Below are 22395 nucleotides of genomic sequence, written 5' to 3'. Positions count from 1 at the left end.
GGAGCGATCATACCATTTGGACTAATGCTCGTTACTACGAATCTTATTTACTTTGATTTCTGGCTTCATGGTCCTATAACTCTGATTTGGCAGCTATATTTCTCAGGAAGGCATGCTCAAATACTTGTCTGCAAAATTTCCCAAGTTCTGCTATCAATAAGATTATTTTTGGTTCCGTGAAAATTGAAGCTTTTTGAATCACATTGCCAATGAAATTCAAACTATTCTGCATCATTTCGTCATAATAAGTAATGAAAATCGAACTATAGTAGCCATGGAATAGTGGTATGCTAGGAAGCATCAACTAGAATTACGATCGTGATTCCAACTTATGTACAGTGAACAAGAAAGAAACCCAAAGAATTTAACAAAATTAAAGGGGAAGAAAATTTAACAGCAATGCTAAAAAAAAAAAAAAAACTCCTCCCGCAAAAGATCGGGGAAGGGAATCTTATTAGACATGAACAGGCTCATCACCGATAAAAGTTAAATCTTATTAGACATGAACAGACCCATCTCCAATCTGTCTAACTCTCAATGTGAGGTAAATTAATACAATTGTTCCGATACTGGACCTGGAAAAAATATATATATGTTACAAGTCAATAATTGGAAATCAGTTAAAGAAAACAGTAACTGAATTTAACAACTTCTCAAGGTAAACTGAAATCTTGCATTCGAATTCAAAAAATTACCATTCATAATTGCCAGCAAGAATTTTTACGAACTTGATATTGATAATCAACGAGTCTAAAAATTCATTTCGGGAATATGTTTGCAGTAAGAATTATAAACATGAAACAATAGCCCTAGAAAAAGGCATGCAAAAAAGTGGCAAAGCATTTATGTTTACATGCAGCATCAAGATTTCAGTTAGAGCAGCTTAATCACGCGGGGGCATACTTTACTTCAACTAGCGAGTTTAAGGTTCTATTCATCTTGGTGCACTGGGCATGGTATCCCATCCTTTATGGGGGGTTGTTAGCCTTTAATGGGCAGTTCAAATACTTACTTGGCATGTCTTTTTGCTGGAATTATAGTGGTACCATCCAGTTAGAAGCGAGAAAAAGTGTTTAGCAAGAAAGAGGACAAATTTTGCTTTTACCATATTAAAATTTTAATCAAATCAGTAATGATAGGCTTCATGAACAAATTTCCAACAAAAACCAGAAGTTAAAAAAAATGTCAACAGCAGCATAATTTCGATTAAAAAAAATGTTGAAATCAAGAAATCTATCCCTGCTATTTGGGTTAGGTACAAGAATCCTTCACGATTTTCCTTCATGTGGGTATTGTGTTCAGTTAAATTTTAGGATATAATTTCTTTTCAGTATAACTTCTTACTAGTGTGCCAGATTGGGCACCTTTGCATACCTAGGTGCAGTTGCACTCTTACTGGTTTTCCCTCCCGTGGCTTGTTACTAACGCTCAAGTAGTAAGAATCTGTTAATTCTCAAAAACCCTCTTTATTCTGGTACAAAATTTTAAATTATTCAACATTATGTATCAGAAAGTATGACGTCTAAAAGTTTATTCTTAAATATTTCGATTCTAATTGGACTAGCACGTAATGTAACAGATTGCATATCATATGCCATGAATATACTCCCCCTCTCTTCCCACTACTTCCTCATTGATTCATCTAAACAACAAAATGCTTACTCATGGGCGCCTTTTGGTCAAGCATATATACAATTCAAGGTTATTACATCGCGGCTATTAAAATATATAGTGCCTTACCTATTCTTATCCTGAAATAAGCAGCTAAATGAAGTCTTAAGTAAACAATTTATGACTAATTTGACCTCATTTAATAAAGCCAAATCATCAATAAGGTACATGCACCGCACTATATCTTCTCGATAAGCATTGGATAGTTCATTCCTAATATCATGTAAGATGGAGGCTCAATGCTAACCTTAGATGTAAGAACAGAACATGGGTTATTCATTCATCGCTCCAATTATTTTCAGGCTAGTTAAAGCTCCACCAAAACGAGCGTGCACGTGTGCCACAAAACTCAAGGATGCAGACAATTAAAAAGATCAAGAGGCAGATCATGCAATAACTGGTCAGGTTACATTAAGATTCTAATGACAATTGACATTCCATAATTCCAATAGATAACTGGTAAGATAAGTAAAATGCATGACATGATGGTACAGAGCTTACAAGACTGAGGACACGAGAACAACTTTTCTCGAATTGAATGAGGCAGAGCGCTTATATTTCCTCAATCTGTTATTAGGCGTATCATGAATTCTTTCAGTCGTTGCTCCATCTGTTAAATCAAACAAGTGACATTTTACAAGTAGATTATCAGATAAGGGACAGTTTGTAAACAATTATTAGCATTTCAAGATAAACCAATACATGTTTCTTATATAACAGGAAGAAGTAGACTGATCTCCAAGTTGAACAAATTTTCAGTTCAAAAATCCAAAATATGTGTTGTACAAACTATTTGCGAGTCATTGTTTTGGGTAAAAAAGACGAGAAAGGAAGAAGAGTTATACAATGGATCATGACCAATGGTTTACGTGTTCTTGTAAGAACATCTAGATTTGTGATAAAATAGAAGTATGCTTTTAGCAATGCATGTAATGACCTCCATCCTCTTTCTTGGTGGTATCATGAACTCTCTCAGTCGTTGCTCCATCTGTTAAATCAAATGAGTGACATTTTACAAGTAGATTTTCAGATAAGGGACAGGTCACAGTTGTAAACAATTCTTAGCATTCCATGATAAACCAATACACATTTCTTATATAACAGGAAGAAGTAGACTGATCTCCAAGCTGAACAATTTATCAGTTCAAAAATCCGAAATATGTGTCGTACAACTATTTGCGAGTCATTTTTCGGGTACAAAAATACGAGAAAGGAAGAAGAGTTATGCAAGAGAAGAAGTTTATGCACAAAAAACATATCAATATTCAGGCCAATTGGATTAGCCAAGCCCTGCATGTGGATCATGCACAATGACTTCCGTGTTCTTTTAAGAACATCTAGATTCATGATAAACTAAAAGTATGCTTTTAGCAATACATGTAATGACATCCAGCCTCTTTCTTGGTGGTATCACGCCATCCCCGTTATTCCAAAAGCTGGGATTTCAACTTTCAAACCCAGCCATTTTTTCCAGTTGAAGACTTCTAGTGTGCATGTTATAATTTTAGGCTTGATTATTGGACCCATAAGCATACATGTGGTAGACTAATTCAAGAGTTTCCATACTCAATTTTCCTTATCACGACTTCTGTTCTTATTTCAGTTTCTTGTCAGAAAATGCCCAAATGTCAGCTTGACCTGACAGAGCATTCCGTACTTTAGAATGATTATTTGATTAGAAAGAAAAGTTAAGTTGGTGCTTACACATAATATACAGGAAGCCATAGAGAGGCCATATAGCATAGAAATGGACTCCAGAAAAATTGCAGAAAGGAAAGAAAAAAAAAGGCAAAAAAGAGCAAAAATAATATTGCTAGAAGATGCTAATATACCTTTAGTAATGAACTTGGGTAACATAGGACTGTATTTCATTAGAAGTTGCATAACTTTCTCTCCCATCTGTAAGCTAATCTGTCTCTGCAAATGCTGTTAACTCATCGAATTTAAATCACACAATATTGGAAAAATTATAAACAGAGGAAACAAAACGAACTTACCATTAATGGACCCTCAGTCTTCAACTTCTCTGTAGCTTCGTCTTTGGGTTTAGGTGTCTCTAGATTTTTCTTATCAATATCTATATTCACAATGCATGGTGAATGAGCATCTGCATTTTCCATCTTTAGATCGTTGTTTTGGCAATTCATTTGCGCGTCCAAGCACAACTGACTTTTAAATGGATTGGGAACTTCTAAGAGGGTTACGAAAGCCAACTGTGATTCACATTGCGTATTGGTCGTGCCCTCGTCAGGCAAAACTGAAATGCTATAGGCATCTTGGCTCTGCACAAAAGGGAAATATAGGCTCTTCTCAGATAATGTTTTTAGATTATTATTTTACCAACAAACGCCCAACAATTTAGAAGGAAACAAATACGAAAAGCAGGTTTGGGAGAAGGTCAGCGAATAAGTATCTAGATATTAATCCACAAGAAAATATTTGAAAATTACTTAAAATGAACAAGAATAATTAGGAGATAAATGACTTCTATCAGAGCTTATATTCAAAAGAATGGTAGACAACAAATACTTTAACATAATGCATACCAAAAATCTTAAAATTCAATGGTACTCTATTCATTCATCAAGAAAGAAAAAGAAATGGGCTAAATAGATATGTCAATTTAATTGCTGATTTTCTTTCCTGTAAAACAATTAAAGAAGCCTCAATACAGCAATATCATGCTGCTACAGAACGATTTTTTTTTTTTTTTTTTTTTTGATAATTACATGCTGCTACAGAACGATTTAAACTGTTGGTATAACTTGTTAAAGTTGATTTAAAAACAAAATCCACTCCAAGCTGTGCCAGTGCATGTGCTTTATGTGTGTCTCTGTGTATGTCTCATGCAAGCAATTCTGCATCTCAAAGAGAGAGGAAATTCTGGAGTTACTTAACTCAAACATGAATTTGCAAGTATTAACTAGTAAAATATCAGAAGGTGAGAATCTAATGGAATAACTGAATCCCAAAACAGGAAATTCCGACATATAAGGGTAAGAGCAATTGATTTGTGAGACCAATGATGAAAACCAAAATGATGAAAAGCCCCGTTTACATAGAGAAACTTGTCGTTTCAATGGGAGTGACATTAGGAGCTTAAAACACAATTCATGGCAAGATCACCAGTGCATGGTCAAAAATTTCTTAGAACTTGAATCTCAAGAGACACTGTTACTCGACGGAGACTGAAACTTGAGGGTCCTTCATGTGCCTTAAAGAACAAAAAGTTGGTTTCTGGTGTACATCTCACCAAGGCAGCAATCCATGTTTCAAAAATATGTCATCCTTGTTCTCTACCATTTTTGGAGTTCAAATTTTCTATTCACCACCACATAAACAAGTAATATAGAACATTCAAGCTATTTCACGCATCAAACTCATACTTGAACTGAAACGAGAACATCAAATAAGTAGTGACGGGGTAGGGGTATTAAATAAGGTAGTACTTAGTCTGCTGACTGAATCCGCAATGTTCCACAGAAGAATTTACATGTGAATTGTGAAAAGGGGCATAACCAGATTCCAGAAAATCTATCAAACATTCTCATGCAACCGGGTTATTGAATCATGTAACTGATTTCAGTGCACTACAATCATCTTCAGAAACTAGTGGTTGAATTAATAAGGCCTCTGCTAATGGAACTGAAAGTGTGTGACAGGTAGATTGCAACTTCCTTCTGCAATGTCCTGCAGGTACGGTTTCGCCTACTAGTATATATGTGTCAACCCATTGCATAAACTAGCCTTTGATAAGCAAAATAATCGATATGATTCAACATACACTATATATACCAAATCATGGTTATGCAAAGACAGAAAATAGCAAGTAGCAATAGTCCCAACCCTTTGTCTAGAATTCAAAGAAGCTATCCCAAGTGTTTCTTTTTTTTTTTTTTTTTGTCCCGATAGGTACACATGCCCCTATTGGGGCTTGAACACTCAACGGGGAGGAGGAGGACATACCACTCAAGCCAAGGCTTTGGTGGTAAGCCATCCGAAGTTGAAGTTGACTATACCCTGATTTTGCAGTCAACAATCAACTAGTTCCAATTCACGGTCCCAGATATTCAAAAGGACCACATATAAAGCACCATGATCTAAAGTTGAAGTTGACTATTCCATGATTTTACAGTCAAGAATCAACTAGTTCTAATTCATGGTCCCAGATGGATCAAAAGGACCACGTATACAGCAGAGCACCATGTAGTGGAGTTGCAGTATATATCTCACAGTCTTGCTCAAATGTTTCTTCATATGCTTATGTTCATATATCTTAATAGGGAGTACAGAGATTCAACACCACAAAGGCAACAGTATTAGGATCGACAAGGGCCTATAAATCCAATGGAGTTCGATCGCAATGCAATGAATACCTTCCATTATAAAGTGGCACTCACATTGAGTTCAATCATTAACCATTAGGCTCCATTTTTTCGGACGAAATTAGCTGGTTAAAAGATTTTCAGGGGAAAATACACAATTTATCTTTTCATTGTTTGTTTCAACAGAATATAATTTCCTGAAAATGTTGGAATAGTTTTCTTTTTCTTTTCTTTTTTCCCCAAGCTCCATTGATCTAAACAAATTTTACCCTCGAAAGACTGGGGAAGAATCATTTATCTCCTTTCATTTAACTCACACCACACAATTATAAATTATAAATGCTTTACAAGACAACTTTTGTTCGTCCAAAATTATAAAGGTGGGGATTGAGTTTTCTCATTTTTCTTGGAAAATTTACCCAAAAAGAACCGTTGTTTGGCGGAAATATTTTCCATGGAAACAAACGGACCTATTAGGTGTTGAAAGCCACGATTTACAACTAGACTAGCACAAATTGTAAAGCAGAGACGAGAAAAAACCAGTAATAGAACAGCAATAAGATCAATCACCATAATAATGCGAACAGATTAATAGAAAGTGAGAGCTACACTCCAAAGAGAACAATAATGAATCAAAATTAAGGGCTCGAAATGCAGCAAAAACTAGAGAATCAGAGCTGAAATAGTTGCAAAATTGACAGTGATTGGATAGAGAGAAAATGAGAAATCTGACCTCGCAGGTATTGACCGCCATTTGAGAGATGGCTAAGAGAGAGAGTGTGTTTAGAAGTAGAGATTGATTTCTTCAGGAGTCAGATTCGGAGAGAGAGAGAGAGAGGTCTAGTTTCTGTTATGCATTTTTGAATCAGATGTATAGACTTGTTCAATGTAGAGAGAGAAAGAGAGAGATAGAGGAGAGGAGAGAGAGAGAGAGGCGCCTGGAGTGGGATACGAAGGTTTCATCGGAAGGAGGTTGTTTTCTAACTGGCACGATTTGCCAGGGAAGCTCTCTGATAACGACATTCATGACTGCGACAAAACTCCTCTCTTTCTTTCGGACCAAATTACCCTTCACTTTCTAAACTATGACTATCACTTCATTTTTTTTTTTTTTCTCCTTTTTTTTTTTCAAGATACAAATATTTTTATTATTGTTATTATGTTTTTTTAAGAGTAACCATTAGGAAACATAATATATTTTTTACATTGATTTTTCTTTTCAAACAAAAAATATTTTGATAAATTTTTATAGAGAAATATCACCCAACCATGAGTGTCTTACACACACAACTCCACCACATATGTTGTGGTGTAGGACTCATGAATTTGTGCGACATCCAACTAGTTTGAAGTCTATGTAACAATACACATTCTAGAAAGGATAGGGTAACGATTCTTTAAGTTTCGTTTGGGAGGTTGAGAATTTGAATTCTATGGAACCATTTCGAGAAGCCTAACAAAACATTACAAATGATATATGAAGGGGGAAAAAAAATCCTCTTCATTTAATCTCTCACTGGATTGGTCCAGTGAGGGATAAAAAAGCTAACTTGGTACTTGAGTTAAATTCATATTTATCAAGCTATCAATTTATACATACAACGTTCGTATAAAACATATATTGCGATATCTAATAAATTAAATTTTCACTTTATGAGTCCCACAATTTATACATGTATAAAACATATTGGGAAAATGATAATTTTGGCGACATCTATCTAACAACTTAAAACCGACATAAATAAAAAATATTAACTTGGTAAGTAACATAATACCACGTAATAATCATAAATATTCTCTCTTGTTCGCACGATCTCCTATGTTGCTGTCATAGTTCATTTGAAATCATTGGCCGTAACCACAGCGACTTGGTGATAGAGATCTATCTCTGTGAGCGAAATTATCCCAAAATCTCATAGATATATTCCAATTTCTCTCTCATTGAAAAAAAATCAATTAACGTTTTAAAGCAATTAGGACTATAAAACTAAACATTTTTTTTTTTGTTTTCTTCACCTTATCGGAGATTAGTTTCAATTCCAAATTTGGCCTTGCATCCTCACCTGCCAGTGATCTCTCCTGCAAGTGCTCAACGTTTTCTCCAACACCATTGTCTAGCCCTAATCCTCGCCATCGAATTCGACACCAACGAGAGCCCAAACAATCACATCAAAATCAACTTGAACAACATCGAATCGAAAGAGGTCCCTAGATTGAATTTGGGTAATACATATGTATTTTTTTATTATTATTTCTTTCTAGATGAATATACATGCATGATGAGCGCTGAAAAGTGCGTATTTAAACCCCTTAAGCTTGAGTGTTCTAGGACATTTATCTATCTTTTTTTATTTTAGTACTTATTTGTGTTTTTGTCTATTTCAGGTCAATAATGTTAAAATGGGCTAAAAATGGTTTCTTAAGGCCTTTTTGGAGTCAAACTAAGTCTTAGTGATGATCCGGAGCAAAAAGAGGCTGATTTGGAGCAAAAAGAGATTGATGCTGAAAATCTGCCAAGTTGGATCGATCCAACTTTTTCTGAGATTGATCGCTTTTTATGAGATCGATCAAAGTTGGATTAATCGAAAATCAAAGTTAGATCGAGCAAACTTTTCTCTGATCGATTGAAATTTTGCTGGCAGTGAGCTGTCTTATTCCCGTGCGCGCCCAAAAGTCCACCTACCACATAGTACGGGATTAGATATTTTTGGAGCTATATTCCTGACTTAGTAACTAAGAAAAGAACTTTCTATATAAAGGGAAGTGACACATTTTGTAAAGAAGCTTTTTATCTTTTTTATTTTTATATTGTATTTTTTATTTTTCTATCTAGCAAAGTTAGAGATTAGGGTTAGAAGAAAAGGGGGAAGTGGAGGCACATCTCAAGATCCATTTCTAGACCACTCTTTATCTCCATCTCTAGAGCTTCAAAGAAGAAGAAGATGGAGTCATATTTGGAGCTTGATTCCATGACTACATCCACCTCCTCCATGATTGGCTAGATCTATACTTAGGGCTTGGATGAGCCCTAAGTCTTGTGTAATCCAAACCTTTGTATTTCTATTTTTGGGGATTTATATATATTGTTGTGATTAGTGTTCTGGCCTTGTGAATTTAATGAATCTTGGTATATTTCTATGATTTCTATGGTTTAATTCTTCTTATTAATTCTCTAGTTTATTTACATGTCTATGTGTGATTAAATTATGAATTATGTCTCACATGATTCATATGGTTTAATTCTTCCTATTGATTATCTATTTTAATTACATGTTGTCTTATGTGTGATTATTTGAGAATTGATCTATACACTGGTTTTTCTATATTAATTGCATGTCGATGTGTGGTTGATTGAAAATCTAGTGATGGCTAAGCATGGGTTTTCATTGAATAGATTTGTCAATTAATTTGATGGTTTATACTTATACTTGAGAGGTTGTTCTATAATTTAATTCATGCTTGTAGGTAGGTAGACAATCTATGCTTGTTTAGATATTCCATGACTTATTATCGCAAGTTCCATGATTCTCTAGATTGATGTATGCTACAATTGTTGCTACTTAGTTGGGTCATGCTTAAAATTGATGGGTTGTGCTACACTTAGTTTAAGTAGACAATTCATACATAAATTAGATGGTTCATGCTTAATATTGCAATTGGTAGTCGCATTTTGTTCATAACAATGTATTCCCCATAAATGGAAAATAAGTGGTTAATTACACGAGCTTAGTGGTGATTCCAACACCTTAAATCCTCTCTTCATATCTCTTAAATCCCTATCTCTAATTAGTTTTATTTCACTTTCATTTTAATTAATTGTTTTCTAGTTTAATCAATTAATCTCTATCTTTTGCAATCTTGTAATACGCTAGAGTTGAAGTTAAATTCCAACACGTATAATCCCTTAGGACGATTCCTACTCACTCTTGCTACTTTAGTAGTAGTATTGGTAATGGTTTTTATAAATTTAAACTTGACCCAAAAGGCTTTTCTTGAACCGCACATTCACTACATTATTTTGGCGTATATCAAGCAGCCTCGTCATTGCACAATTAGAGTTTGTTGTGATTGGAACAGAGATGATGCATGATTTCTTTGGTGGTGGAAAAAAAAAAATACAGTTGGCCCACACAATGATATACACGTTGGTGTCGTATTTTTGTAATTTTTAACTAGTCGGGGAAAATAGCACTACTCAACATATATATATTGTAATATTTAATGAATTTAATTTTCACTTTTTGGGTCCCACTGGACAAAATAAGTGGCATAAAAGTTGAAAATTAAACTTCTCACAAAGAAAAAAACCAAAAAGTCAAATTTGTATCCAAACGAAATGAAAACTTCACCTCATCAAAATTAAGTTTATAAGAAGCAAAATTAGACCAAACATAAAGCAAATCCAGAACACATTATTACATAAAGTGATGCTTTTTGATTAACGAGCTCTTTCTTCAAAGAAACAAAATCAGACCTATTTCGGAAAGAATATTCTAGCCATTTGGCAATGGTAAGTGATAGGATGTTATTTTTATTTTTTTGTAATTTTTTTCAAAATGAGAAAACAACTATTATCTTATTTAGGTGACTTTGGTTATCCAAAGAATTTGAAATTTGGGTTATTAGGTCCGATGAACATAAAAAATCTTATAAATCCAAATTTTTGAATGTATTTTACATTTCTTTTTTAGGGTTTCGTTATTTCTTAGGGATGTTCAAATTTCAATCAACTGGGACTCATGAGGTGAAAGTCAATTTATTAAATAATAGATATGTTGTATATGGAAGTTGTATATTAACTAAAAATTTAGTAACTATAAATTTACGGGACGGATCCTCTCCAAGAAAAATTTGACTCATTGGATATACTAAAGGTTACGGCACTTTTATAAAAATATGTAACTATGTTAAATTACAAAATTACCCACATTAAAATATATATATATATATATATATATATATATATATACAAATTATATACGATTCAACTCTCTTTTTTACTGATTTTTTATTTTTCATTTTTGTTAATTCCAATTAAAATTAATTATGATCCTTCAACTTGTATTTATATCCGATTTAGAAAATTAAATTATAGTTGTCCAATAATATATATTTAAGAGTTTGAACAGTTTTGTTGATTGCCATCACCAAGCATTGGAATTATTAATTGATTTGAAGGCTTCAAGCTTGAAAAGTTTTGTTGATTGAAGGTTTGAAGCATTTGTTTGCCACTTTTCAACAAATTCTAGTGAACCCAATTCGAGCGCATGGACGCCAGAGACACCATCGCCGAGACTCGAACCGTATATAATATGTAGATATATATATATATATATATATAGGAGAGAGAAGGAAGAGAGGAGAAAGAGAAAAAAAAAAAAAAAAAAGTTTTTTTTAGTGTGATTGAACCTGTAATTTAACATAGTTAGATATTTTAAGAAAGTGCGTAACTTTTAGTACATCCGTGAGTCAAAAAAGTTGTTGATGTGGCGTCTTAATAGTTGTAGGATTAATACCTGTAGATGCTTGGAGAGAATTTTTCTTGGAGATGATCCGTTCCCATTAATTTAACTCAATCGCCAAGTCAGCTTTTTTCACCTGTCAATAGACCAATCCAGTGAGAGAGAGTAACTGGAGAGAATTTTTTTCAACTTAAAGAGGCCTACCACTGACACAATTAAGAATAAGAAAATTAAAATTAAAAAATCTCTTTATGTTTTAGATATATTTTTTAGAATTAATTGTTTGGAATTTTAAATTAAAGTGAGTCAAATTTACGATGTTATGTATATCTAGTGATTCTTTATTTAAGAAGAGAAATGTATTTGATGAATTGAATTGTATTAAATGCCTTAGACACTATTGTTATAATTAAAACAAGGAGGAATGTATTTGATAAATTGAATTGTAGTATAATAACTATTGTTAGAATTAAAACTAAAAATGACCTTTCTCCAAACTTTTTTAAAGAGAATTTAATACTCAATGCTTTGAAAAGGTAAAAACTCCATTATTCAACTCTTAACTTTTCAAACCCTACAATTAAGATAATGTCATAATGTCACTATTATTAAATCTTTAAATGTACAACCTTTAAATTCTTCTTCAACTCTATCTTTGAACCCCTAAACTCCGTATGCTTTTAAGACTTCTTTAAATCTATACTTTATAAATTATGCAAAAGCCGGGCAAAATAATAATAATAACTCAAAAGGTCAACCCCTTTTTAAACAAAAAAATTAAGGCTCCATTTTTTTTTTCGGTTTTGTCATTGACAAAAAATTCACACACACTGCTCACTTAAATTGAACGAGTTAAAATGAATAGATTCATATTCAATTAATTAAGAACTAGCGTAATTCAAATTAGATTTTATTAATGAATAAAGTGTACTAAAAAAAAGTATGCGCATATAAAATATTTGTAAATTGCCCCCTTACATTTGTCGATTGTCAATTTTCACAAATATATATATATATATATAAAAATTCCAAAATACTCTTAAAAACTGAAATAATTATTATTTTTTAATTATTTTGTCTTAAAGACATTCTATGTATTTCAGTCTTCAAATTGACAAATGGTCCTTATTTACTCAATTTGAAAACTCTAGGGTTTTTTTGAACAAGATGTGGGTATTTGCACATTCAATATAACATGGTTTATATATATATATATATATATATATAATTTTTTGGCACTTTACCCTTTTTAATTTAGATTTAATTTTAAGCAATATGCATCAAATGCTTTGAGAGGAAAATATAGGAATACAATTTTAGATTTAAGTTTAAGCAATAACGATTTTCAAAGCAACATTGTTAAATAATTTCCGTCATAAAGTTTTAAAATCTTTTTTTATATTTTGTTTATGGTTAGGTAAATATACACGTACAAATCCATAAATGTCCATAATGGGCTCAAACCCATCAAAATTGTTGTTGTACAAAGGAATTATTAATATTATTATTTTTCATATAATAAAGATTTGATCTAAAACATATTAATAAAATTCAAATGTAAAAAGTGATGGAATTTGAAGGAAGTGGAGGGTTATTTGAGTATAAGAGAGTGAGGAATCTTCGTTGGAATTGTACGAGACTTGTCCGGTTGTCTCATAGCTGCATGTGAATTCAAATGTCCGGTTGTCTCTTTTTCATACTACTATATGAAAATGAGAGGTAGTCACGGGTTGTCTAGTGTTCACATACCCCTGCGACCCGCTTTGAGTTTGCTGAATTCGTCCCGTAGGGAGGAAAGTAGGGAGGTAAATGAAAGACAAAAAGGAACAAATAAACTTTATTCGTTTGCTAAAGAGGAGATGAGGAGAGAAGAAAAAATAGGATGAATGAATCATTTTTTTTCCTTCGTAAATTTTTTTCAATTCAAATATGGAAGGAAGACACAAGAAAGAGTTCATTACACCTTTAATACTTCGTTATCTGTGTTATTAACCAATTGTACTATATTACATAAGTAAAAGTGATTTATTTTAATGGATCGTATCACTACATGATAATATTTAATAAGTTAGTGATACTATATCATAACTACAACTAGGGGTGTTCAAATAATGCACTAATCCATCAAACCGATCTGAACCAATCCGATCCGTGTGATTCGGTTCGGTTTTTTGATCTAATGGTTCGATGATGGTTTTAAAAATTAGCAATTTGCAATGAGCAGTTCGGTTAACGAATTGAATCTTGAAAAAACCGAACCAATCCGTTAACCGATCCGATCCGTGAATTATATTATATAATATATATATATAATTATATGTATACTGTAATATATTATTTCTATTTATTTATTTTTTATTCATTACTTGCTTTTAAATTTTAGCCCTACATAAGCGTATCTAATCCTAGGTTTTCTACTCCCAGCCTCTAACTCTCTGTCTCTTTGCATGTTTATCGACTCTCTCTCTTTGTTCCTCATCTCCAGAAGAAACCATATTATTAATTTATTACCCTAACATCTGAAAAATTCTTGCAAATCTCCATCACTCACTTTCTTACTGTTTTTTTTTAGATTAAATGTGTTACAACACACTATTTTGACATATTTATTGTTTGGCTAAGCCATAATTAAAATAGTAAAATATAATTATATATTGGGCTGGGCATAACTACAATATAATTATATTGGGTTATTTGAAAAAGTTCAATCCGTGGAAACCGAACCAAACCAATCCGTTAATTCACTGTTCGGTTCGGTTCAGATTGATAGTCCCCATGGATCGGTTCGGTTTCAGATTTAGCCAATCCGTGAGGACCAGATTAGTTTGAAATTTACCCAAAACCGAGCCGATCCGATCCGTGATCAGCCCTGACTACAACCGTCTCGATTAAATTTTTCTCGAAAGACACAAAACAATGTATTATTTCACTCTATTCTCTTCCATCCAATAAAAAAATAAAATAAAAAATAAAAAAGAAAAGAAGAGAAGTACGCAGTCTATTGCCTAGGAATGTTTCATTTGTCTCTTATTCTTTCATTTCTATCCAATTTTTTTCTATCCTACCAAACAGAGCATACGAATCTCCCTAGGCAAATTGTAAATTTGAATGTCCTCTAGGACTACAATTTGAACAGGTTAGAGGTATAGCTCGAACCCAATTCCACTTATTGAATATTTAAAACTAATTCAAAATTAGCTCGACTTTCAATCTTAACTATTCAACTTGAGCTCAATCATCCTTCTGTTTTTAAACTTGATTTTGTAACTTGTGCTGAATTTCAGATTAAAAAGTCACCAATCTCCACCCTGAAGAGTTAGTTTCAGTTTAAATTACTACTAAACACAAAACTCTAAAAACTTATTGCAAACTTTTAATAAATTACAAATAAATTTTTAAAAATTAATTCTCCATAGTGTTAACATATAATAAATTAAGATTAATAAAAAAAAAACAAGGAAGTTGAAAAAAAAAGTTGACCGTAATTTTAATATTATATATAATGTATTTAAAATAATATTAAAATTTGGGTTCGGGTTGATAGCACCTCAACTCAGGTACAATTCTAATTAAGTTCAGGTTGAGATTTTTTCAATTTAGACCCAACCTTAATTGTAAAAATGATTGTTGAAACTCACAAAAAATCAGGTTAAGCTTGGATTGGATTCGGACTGCACAATCCAAGTAACACCCCTACTCCTTTCTCACGAAGTTCAAAAATACTTGAATTTAAATAATATGCATAGTTTGTGAGTGAAAATGTATATTCAAAATTTACCTTGCAGGCTCGTTTAGTTCACGTGATTGGAATAATTACTCCTTTTCAAAAGAAGAAAAAAATAGTTTTACTCGAAGAAAAACATATTTACTAAAAAAGCGAAAAAAAAAATAAAAATAAAAATAAAAATACTAAAATTTTAAGTTTAAATCATAATAAAATTAAATGTTTCATTGAAATTTTCTTGACAATGCAATAATTTCCACTAAAACAATTAATATGTAGAACTGTATTGGTCTCTCCTACTTAGACGACATTTTCAAATCAATGTAGTACAATTATATAACAAAACTTCTTGTCATATATATTTCCTATGTTTGTGACCCTACCCTACAACCTAATCTGGCATGAAAAATTAGAGTCCTATGAATGGTGCAATGAATGTAACAGATTTGAATAGTAAGAATGATGGTGATACATTGATACAGTCTTCGAAACGACGACAATTTAGAAGCGTTTATAAACCTAAAAATGTAGTCTTGAGATTATGAATAATCAATCATTCGATGTCAAATTAAAGGTGAAGTATTCTCAATTACGAAGACCACGTCTAGTGATAACTTTTTGAGCCTCTCGCGTTGGATGAATTATTAGATATTTTTAGACTTGGGCTATTTAAGTGAGTCGGGTTGCTTAAAATTCATATTCAGATTTCTTTATAAGTTTACTTTTCTTAATTCGATAGTTTTGATTTGATTGAACTACACGAATCAAGAACTATCTAATTCAGATTGACTCGACAATATTATACAGACAAAATCTTCGATTAAACCTTTTGCTGCTTTGCATTACAATAATGCATCCTACATATGCAAGGGGCTCAGCCGCTCCGCTACAGTCTCATATGCTCAAGTATTAATTCTCCGGAGGTAAACTTATTTATTTATTTTTATTTTTATTATTATTATTATTTATTATTATAGAGATAAGAGATTGAAAAGTCTCACTTATTTAATAGAAATAGCATCCATGTAGCCCAGGTGGTGGGCGCGCCTCAGGTTGGGTGTTGAGGATACCAAAGGCGGCATGGGCCGGATCTAACCCACATGATGAAGAATGGGCCAGGCAAATGGCCTGGGCCCAAATCAAGTTATCGTGAGGCAAGCCCAATGCCGAAGAGTGAAGCTGAAGGCCTGAAAGACGAATGGATCCATGGATACAAAAGCCTCGATGACGAGCCCAATGGAGGAAGTTAGTTAGGGATCTTCTAGAACATTGTAAACAATCTATAAATAGGTGAAAAATGAAGGAAAGAGGAGATCGAAATATTGGAAGTGTAATGAAATTCTGTCAATTTAGATAGAGAAAATTTCTTGCATCTTCAATGGCGCCGTCCGTCGGAATCGATGAGAATTCATTGTTGTTTCACTCAAATTGTTTTGATCTAGTAGTGTAGCGCGTGAAGACGAAGCCTGATCGTTGAAGGCAAAATCAAGGTTGATGAAATCGTGATCGGAGAAGTTGGCATTCGATCTACGCAATTCTGATTTGTGCTTGTTTTGGAGAGCTGTGCAGTCGAAAGTTGCTGAGATTGCTGAATTTGGCAGATTCGTCGCCGGAGCAACTCAGATCTGGTTAATCGCGATCGAAATTCAGCTGAGATAGAATCCAGATCTAGAGTGTCTGTATTAGCAAAGCTCAGATCTAATCAGAAATTCGCGGTTAATGACTTTGCTATGATCCGGAATGATGATCGGAGGACAGAGTTCGAATCCAGTAGAGAATGGCCAGCAGATGAAGCTTGATGAACTGATGAACATGATCGAGGCTCTGAGAAAAGAGAATGCAGAGTTGAGAGCTGGAATGGAACGCCGAGAGGTTCCGGTTGCGCCGCGACCGCCTCCGGTGGGTGAAAGAGGCGTGCGACCTGATGAAGCACATCAAGGCGAGCAAGAGGGAGATAACCAAGTCGATCTCCACCGCGAGGAGGTTAGGATGGAGAATTTACCGCCAAACGCTCGTTGAGCTGAGGATCGAGAAGGATCTGTACATCTCGATCCACATCGTGAGCATATCCGGCGGGAAGAAAATACAACTTTCAATCCGCATCAGGAAAGGCATAATCGTGAACAGGATATAGAGTTTGATTCTCACAAGATTAACTCGCCGTGGCAGAAAGAGTTCACTGAGGAAAGGTCGTTCGATCCACCTTATCGGCCTTCAATGGCCACATATGATTATAGGAGTTCGGAAAGAAGATCTATAGATCAAAGAGTCGTCACGAGGTTTGAAAGAGAGAATGAGGCCCTCCTTTCGGCAACGCGGATGGTTGATTCGCTGTTTACTGATGAGATCCTGAATGCTCCAAGCCCGAGGAAGTTTTCTATGCCTGTTTTCATTCTGTTCGATGGAACGACCGATTCGATTGATCATGTATACCACATTCAGTTGAAGATGGCACTGAACACATAGAATGATCCTTTGATGTGCAAATGTTTTCCTACAAGCTTAGCCGAACCGGCACTCAACTAGTTCAAGAACCTGCCAAGGGGCTCAGTGGACAGTTTTCGTAGTTTGTGTGATCGGTTAATAAGCCAGTACTATGGGAATAAACGCCCAGCAAAAGATATCTCTAGTTTGTTCACCATGAAACAGCATGACGATGAACGCCTCCAAGCTTTTCTTACCAAGTTTAACCTAACCAAGAGCATGGTGATAGAGTGCCATCCTTCCACAGCAGTTCAAGCGTTTAAGTTAGCTATGACCCGAGGGACACCGTTCTATACCAGTTTGGTGGTGAACACGCCGAAGACAATAGACGAGCTAAATGAGAGAGTTGATGGTTTCGTGCGCCTGGAAGAGGAAGAAGCAGCTAATGTTAGGAAGACATCTATCATCTCCACAGAAGAGAAGTCCAAAGCGAAGATACGGCAGAAGCAAGTTCCTACGCAGCATCAAACCTCCTGGAAGGCAAAGAAGAGACCTAGGGAGGATGATTTGGTTACTCCACTCAAAGTTACGCTGCGAAGGACTACCCTTATTTTTTAGCAAGTGTTTGGCATTCGGCTCGTGGTGCCAGTTGCCACTTACTTTGCTTAAGTGCCTGGCGCTCGACTAGAATGCCACTTGCCACTTGCCACTTGGCTTTTTCATTATTTTTTAGCAAGTGTTTGGCGTTCGGCTCATGGTGCCTGTTGTCACTTACTAAAAGTAATGAAAAAGACAAGTGGTTGGTGTTATTAGCTGAAGGCCACACACTTGTGTTAAAAAAAAAAAAATTATTATTAAGTACTACCAAGTGATGCAGAGATTCAGATCAAATGTAGTCAAAAATTATCCTTTCATTCATTATAAGTTGAAAGATTACAAAGAGATACATAAGATGGGTACAATCAAGTTCTGTCTATCTCCTCGTTCACCTGTTCACCCTCGGCAGCCTCCCAAGGACGGTTAGCATTCCCCTCCCCATAATTGGTCACGACATCCCTGTGAGGGGGGGAGTCAAGCTAAATCACCACTTCATTCTGCTGAGTTCCACCTTCAGTGGTAGTCACAAGGGGAACCACAGTAGAGAGAGGAGGTATATCTAAAGGCTGAGCGGGAGGAGGAACAGGGATAACTCCAGATGAGGCAATCCCATCACATCCTTCAAAAATGTGTTCGGCAGGAGTAGGGTCTGGATCAGCATAGACTCCTGGAGGATTAATTCCCAGCTCCTTGTCAACATCATCCTGGCCTGTGCCTGAGATTGTCTAACCCTCAGTTAGAAAGCGATCGTTGAAACCTTCTCGATATCATTCGGCATGCCTGAGGGCCCCAATGCGGGAGAAACGACTGTGCAGAGCCATCATCCCTCCATTGCCGATGACACCGAGCAGGGCATTACGCTCATCCAGAGCCCTCTTTTCAAAGGCCATGCGCTCTGCTTGTTCATCATGAAGCAGGCACTGAAGATTGTCTCTTTCGGCCTTGAGCACTTCGCGCTCGGTCTGCCAAACGCTCTTCCCGATTTGAAAGGCGTCTTTTTAGTCTTGAAGGGAGTTTGTTTCCTTTTTCAGACCATCCCTTTCCTTCCCAACCTTGTCCAGTTGCACCATTAATTCAACATTCTTGGTGATAATAATGTTATTCTCCTTAGTGGATGCTTCAAGGCTGCTGGCGAACTTACGCGCTTTGGCGTTGGCAGCCTCAACATGCTTTTGCATGTCCATCATGCCAAAAAGAGTTTGTAAAACAATACATGAGTACTAATTAAGCCGAACGCATGTCTAGAGAAATTATAATGTAAAGGCATTTCAAATGCAATAAGTAGGAGGGTAGGGAATTACCTTCATGGCTGCAAGGGGAAAACGGCTGAAGACCTCCTTCTGAGACAGAGATTTGGCGACCTCAATGTCTTTAGGAGACCACAAGTTCTTATAATAGGCCATGGCTGTTGGGCCTTCCCTGAACATGGTTTCGCTCGGCTTCACTACCGAGCAGTCAGCTCAGACTAATTTGGGGGTCCAAGGAGCCTCACCAGAGAAGGAGCCGGTTGCAGTGCTGGACCCGGAAGGAGCAGTTGGCCTAACCGGAGGAGGGATAAGCAAACCTGGCCCGGAGGTTCGAATCCTCCTTGTTAGAGGAATATCGTCAGGGCTGCCTTCGCTCTCAGGTTGAGGCCTTTTTCCCCGTTCTTTATCCTGAACGGATGCAATGGGGGCAATGGTACTCCGAGCTTGAGGGGCGGAGTTCTAGTTGACAGGTCGAGCGGTGACGATCGGGCGAACAGTCACCACGTTCGGGGTAGTGCTGGATGTGGTAGCAGATAAAGATGCCAAAGCTGGAGAAGAAGAAGCCGCGGAAGCAACATTGACCCTGGGAGGATCCTTCCTCCTGTTGAAGGATGGAATCTGAAGCTGGCTCATTGTGGTGCCGAGGAGAGATATATCACTTAAATTCTCGGATATGAGGAGTTCCAAATAGGAAGAGATGTCGTTCAAAACGTAGTCCTTCAGGTAATTGGTCCTATCCCTACAAATGTTATAACTAAGTTTGTTCTCCTGCGGGATACCCAAAGAATTGCAAAGAAATGAACAGAATTGAGGAATGCAAATTTCACAAGGGCAGTCTATCTTATAAGTTTTGAATTTCTTATACGAAGACATGGAGCATTCACCGAAGGCGGTAGGGATAGGGTAGTCCTTGGCAGCTAAAGCAAACCAAGCACCCCGAACGCCAACAAAACCCTTCTTCTAACCCTTTTCAGAATTAAGCTTGTCTGTACAGATGGATTTCTTTTCAAGAGGGTAAAGATGGTAATATGCATCCTCCAGCCTGATTTTGCTGACCTTGTAACAGAGGAGAAGATCAACCAAGTCAATATCTAGGCCTCTGTCATGATTTAGAAACAACAAAACGGACAGAACCCTAAAAAAATTGGGGTTAACTTGAAGAGGAGAAAGTTTCAACCTATTAAACACATAGCAAAAGAAAGGGTGAAGAGGGAATCTAATAATGTTGAGATGATGAAGGGAAAACAAGACTTCACCGGGAAGAAGACCGGCACCAGTTCTGACATTAACATCTTTGGCACATTCTCTAAGGTGAATATCGGAAGGGAGATGGAGCTTCATACGCAGAATATCCAAGTCTATAGGCATGATGCTGACGATTATGATCCTTGGGGAAAATGTGCAAATACTTTAAGAAGAAGAAGAAACAGAACTAACCTTAAAAAAATGAAGATCAGCAAGGGATGTTGCAAAAGAATTGAGAGAGAAGAACCTTTCACTGGATTCGCCGGAGAATATTTGGCTTGACTAGAAAAATCTGAGTTGCCTTGAGAGAACAAACTGAAATCAATTGATAGTGATTTGTGGGGGGTACGACAAGGGAAGATGTGGATACGAATGAGTGGTATATAAAGGGGAAATAGACCGCTAACCGAGACGTCAGGGAGTTAAGAAGATTCAAATTTCAAAGACATTAATTCCGAGGCTGACCGCTCGATGCCCCACGTAATCGTCTCGAGCCATCGAATCATTATTAGCTGTCAAGTCATCATTAGGTCTATTGATAATCACACCTTAATTAATAAGGGAGTGATTATAAGGGCAGATGAGGATACCAAAGGCGGCATAGGCCGGATCTAACCCACATGATGAAGAATGGGCCAGGTAAATGGCCTGGGCCCAAATCAAGCTATCGTAAGGCAAGCCCAATGCTGAAGAGTGAAGCTGAAGGCCTAAAAGACAAATGGATCCATGGATACAAAAGCCTCGATGATGAGCCCAATGGAGGAAGTTACTTAAGGATCTTCTAAAACATTGTAAACAATCTATAAATAGGTGAAAAATGAAGGAAAGAGGGGATCAAAATATTGGAAGTGTAATGAAACTCTGTCAATTTAGAGAGAGAAAATTTCTTGTATCTTCAGGTGTGAGTGCCAGTATTCGAGCCATCCATCCTTCCAACTCCTCTAACCCCTCTAACTTCTAACATTGCCAGGACAAATAAAAAAATAAAATAATAATAATAATAAATAATAATAGAAATAGTATCCATGTTGGTTGTTGGCCAATAACGGTGTTTATTTGGAAAGGCCCATTAAAACTTTGGGAACACAATGATGGACCCACCTGTTGGGCTTAAGCCTTGTACACATGGTGATGCTTTGGATAGATTGTTTCAAAAGTAATGGACATTGATATCTTTTACTTAATTTTGAGAATGTCCTCACTTCACCAAATACAAAATTTCAAGAGATATTTTCATGCCTTTTTTTTATTTTCAAAATGAAGCTTTTTACAAGTCTGAACAAAATGGGCCCACAGTGACCTGAAAGTTTTGTGTATTATAAAGAACAAACAAATACTATTATTCAAAGTGTTTTTAAATTTGAAGAGTCATATTCTAATATTTACATTTTAAATTTTAGAATAATTTCTAAATTTATCATGCTCAGCATAGCTTTGCTTTAGGCTTCACTTTTTTCGTTGTATAGTGAACATCATTCTTTTAATGAATAGAATGATAAAATTACTCTTGAAAACTGTGTGCAACGATACTTTTTTTTTGTGATAATATTAGAGGGTGCTTGAGCTAGTGCGTGTATGTAAGTTTCCTCATTTTTGGTGTGTCAGGACTATAGGATCATAGTTGGTTCAATTTGTAACTAAACTGGCTTTGAGGCCAAACTATACACAGCTAAGCAAATATTTTTGGTGCTGCTGACGTG

At 35.5% G+C, this 22395-nt stretch overlaps 1 protein-coding gene across 5 annotated transcripts; it reads right to left on the bottom strand.

The window, feature by feature from the left end:
- Window positions 1–288: 288 nt before the first annotated feature.
- On the bottom strand, window positions 289–7267 carry LOC132267199 (uncharacterized). Of its 5 annotated transcripts, none has more exons than XM_059768287.1 (6): window positions 6730–7267; window positions 3669–3953; window positions 3504–3588; window positions 2609–2659; window positions 2173–2281; window positions 289–575 (listed from the first exon to the last, which is right to left on the bottom strand). In XM_059768287.1, exons 1-6 carry the CDS (start codon window positions 6748–6750, stop codon window positions 497–499), a joined length of 630 nt encoding a protein of 209 aa, XP_059624270.1. In that variant the 5' UTR covers window positions 6751–7267; the 3' UTR covers window positions 289–496. The 5 variants fall into 5 exon arrangements, with proteins under 5 accessions (XP_059624270.1, XP_059624271.1, XP_059624269.1 ...); XM_059768288.1 differs by having other exon boundaries at window positions 3504–3582; XM_059768286.1 differs by having other exon boundaries at window positions 3504–3597; window positions 6730–7255.
- Between the last annotated feature and the right edge of the window lie 15128 nt (window positions 7268–22395).

Source organism: Cornus florida, unplaced genomic scaffold (assembly GCF_030987335.1).
Source record: "Cornus florida cultivar Cherokee Brave unplaced genomic scaffold, ASM3098733v1 CherokeeBrave_3.0.0_Hap2_Chr07, whole genome shotgun sequence".
Lineage (NCBI taxonomy): Eukaryota > Viridiplantae > Streptophyta > Magnoliopsida > Cornales > Cornaceae > Cornus > Cornus florida.
Note: the sequence above shows the minus strand (reverse complement) of the source record. Positions and strands in the feature narration are given on the sequence as shown.

What these genes read in the sequence shown, in the direction of transcription:
- LOC132267199 (XM_059768286.1), bottom strand. Translation starts at nt 6,750, where the DNA reads ATGGCGGTCAATACCTGCGAG. An exon ending in ACCCAAGTTCATTACTAAAG is followed by an intron (nt 2,660 to 3,503) that starts GTATATTAGCAT and finishes TTGATTTAACAG; the next exon opens with ATGGAGCAACGACTGAGAGA. An exon ending in CACCAAGAAAGAGGATGGAG is followed by an intron (nt 2,282 to 2,608) that starts GTCATTACATGC and finishes TTGATTTAACAG; the next exon opens with ATGGAGCAACGACTGAAAGA.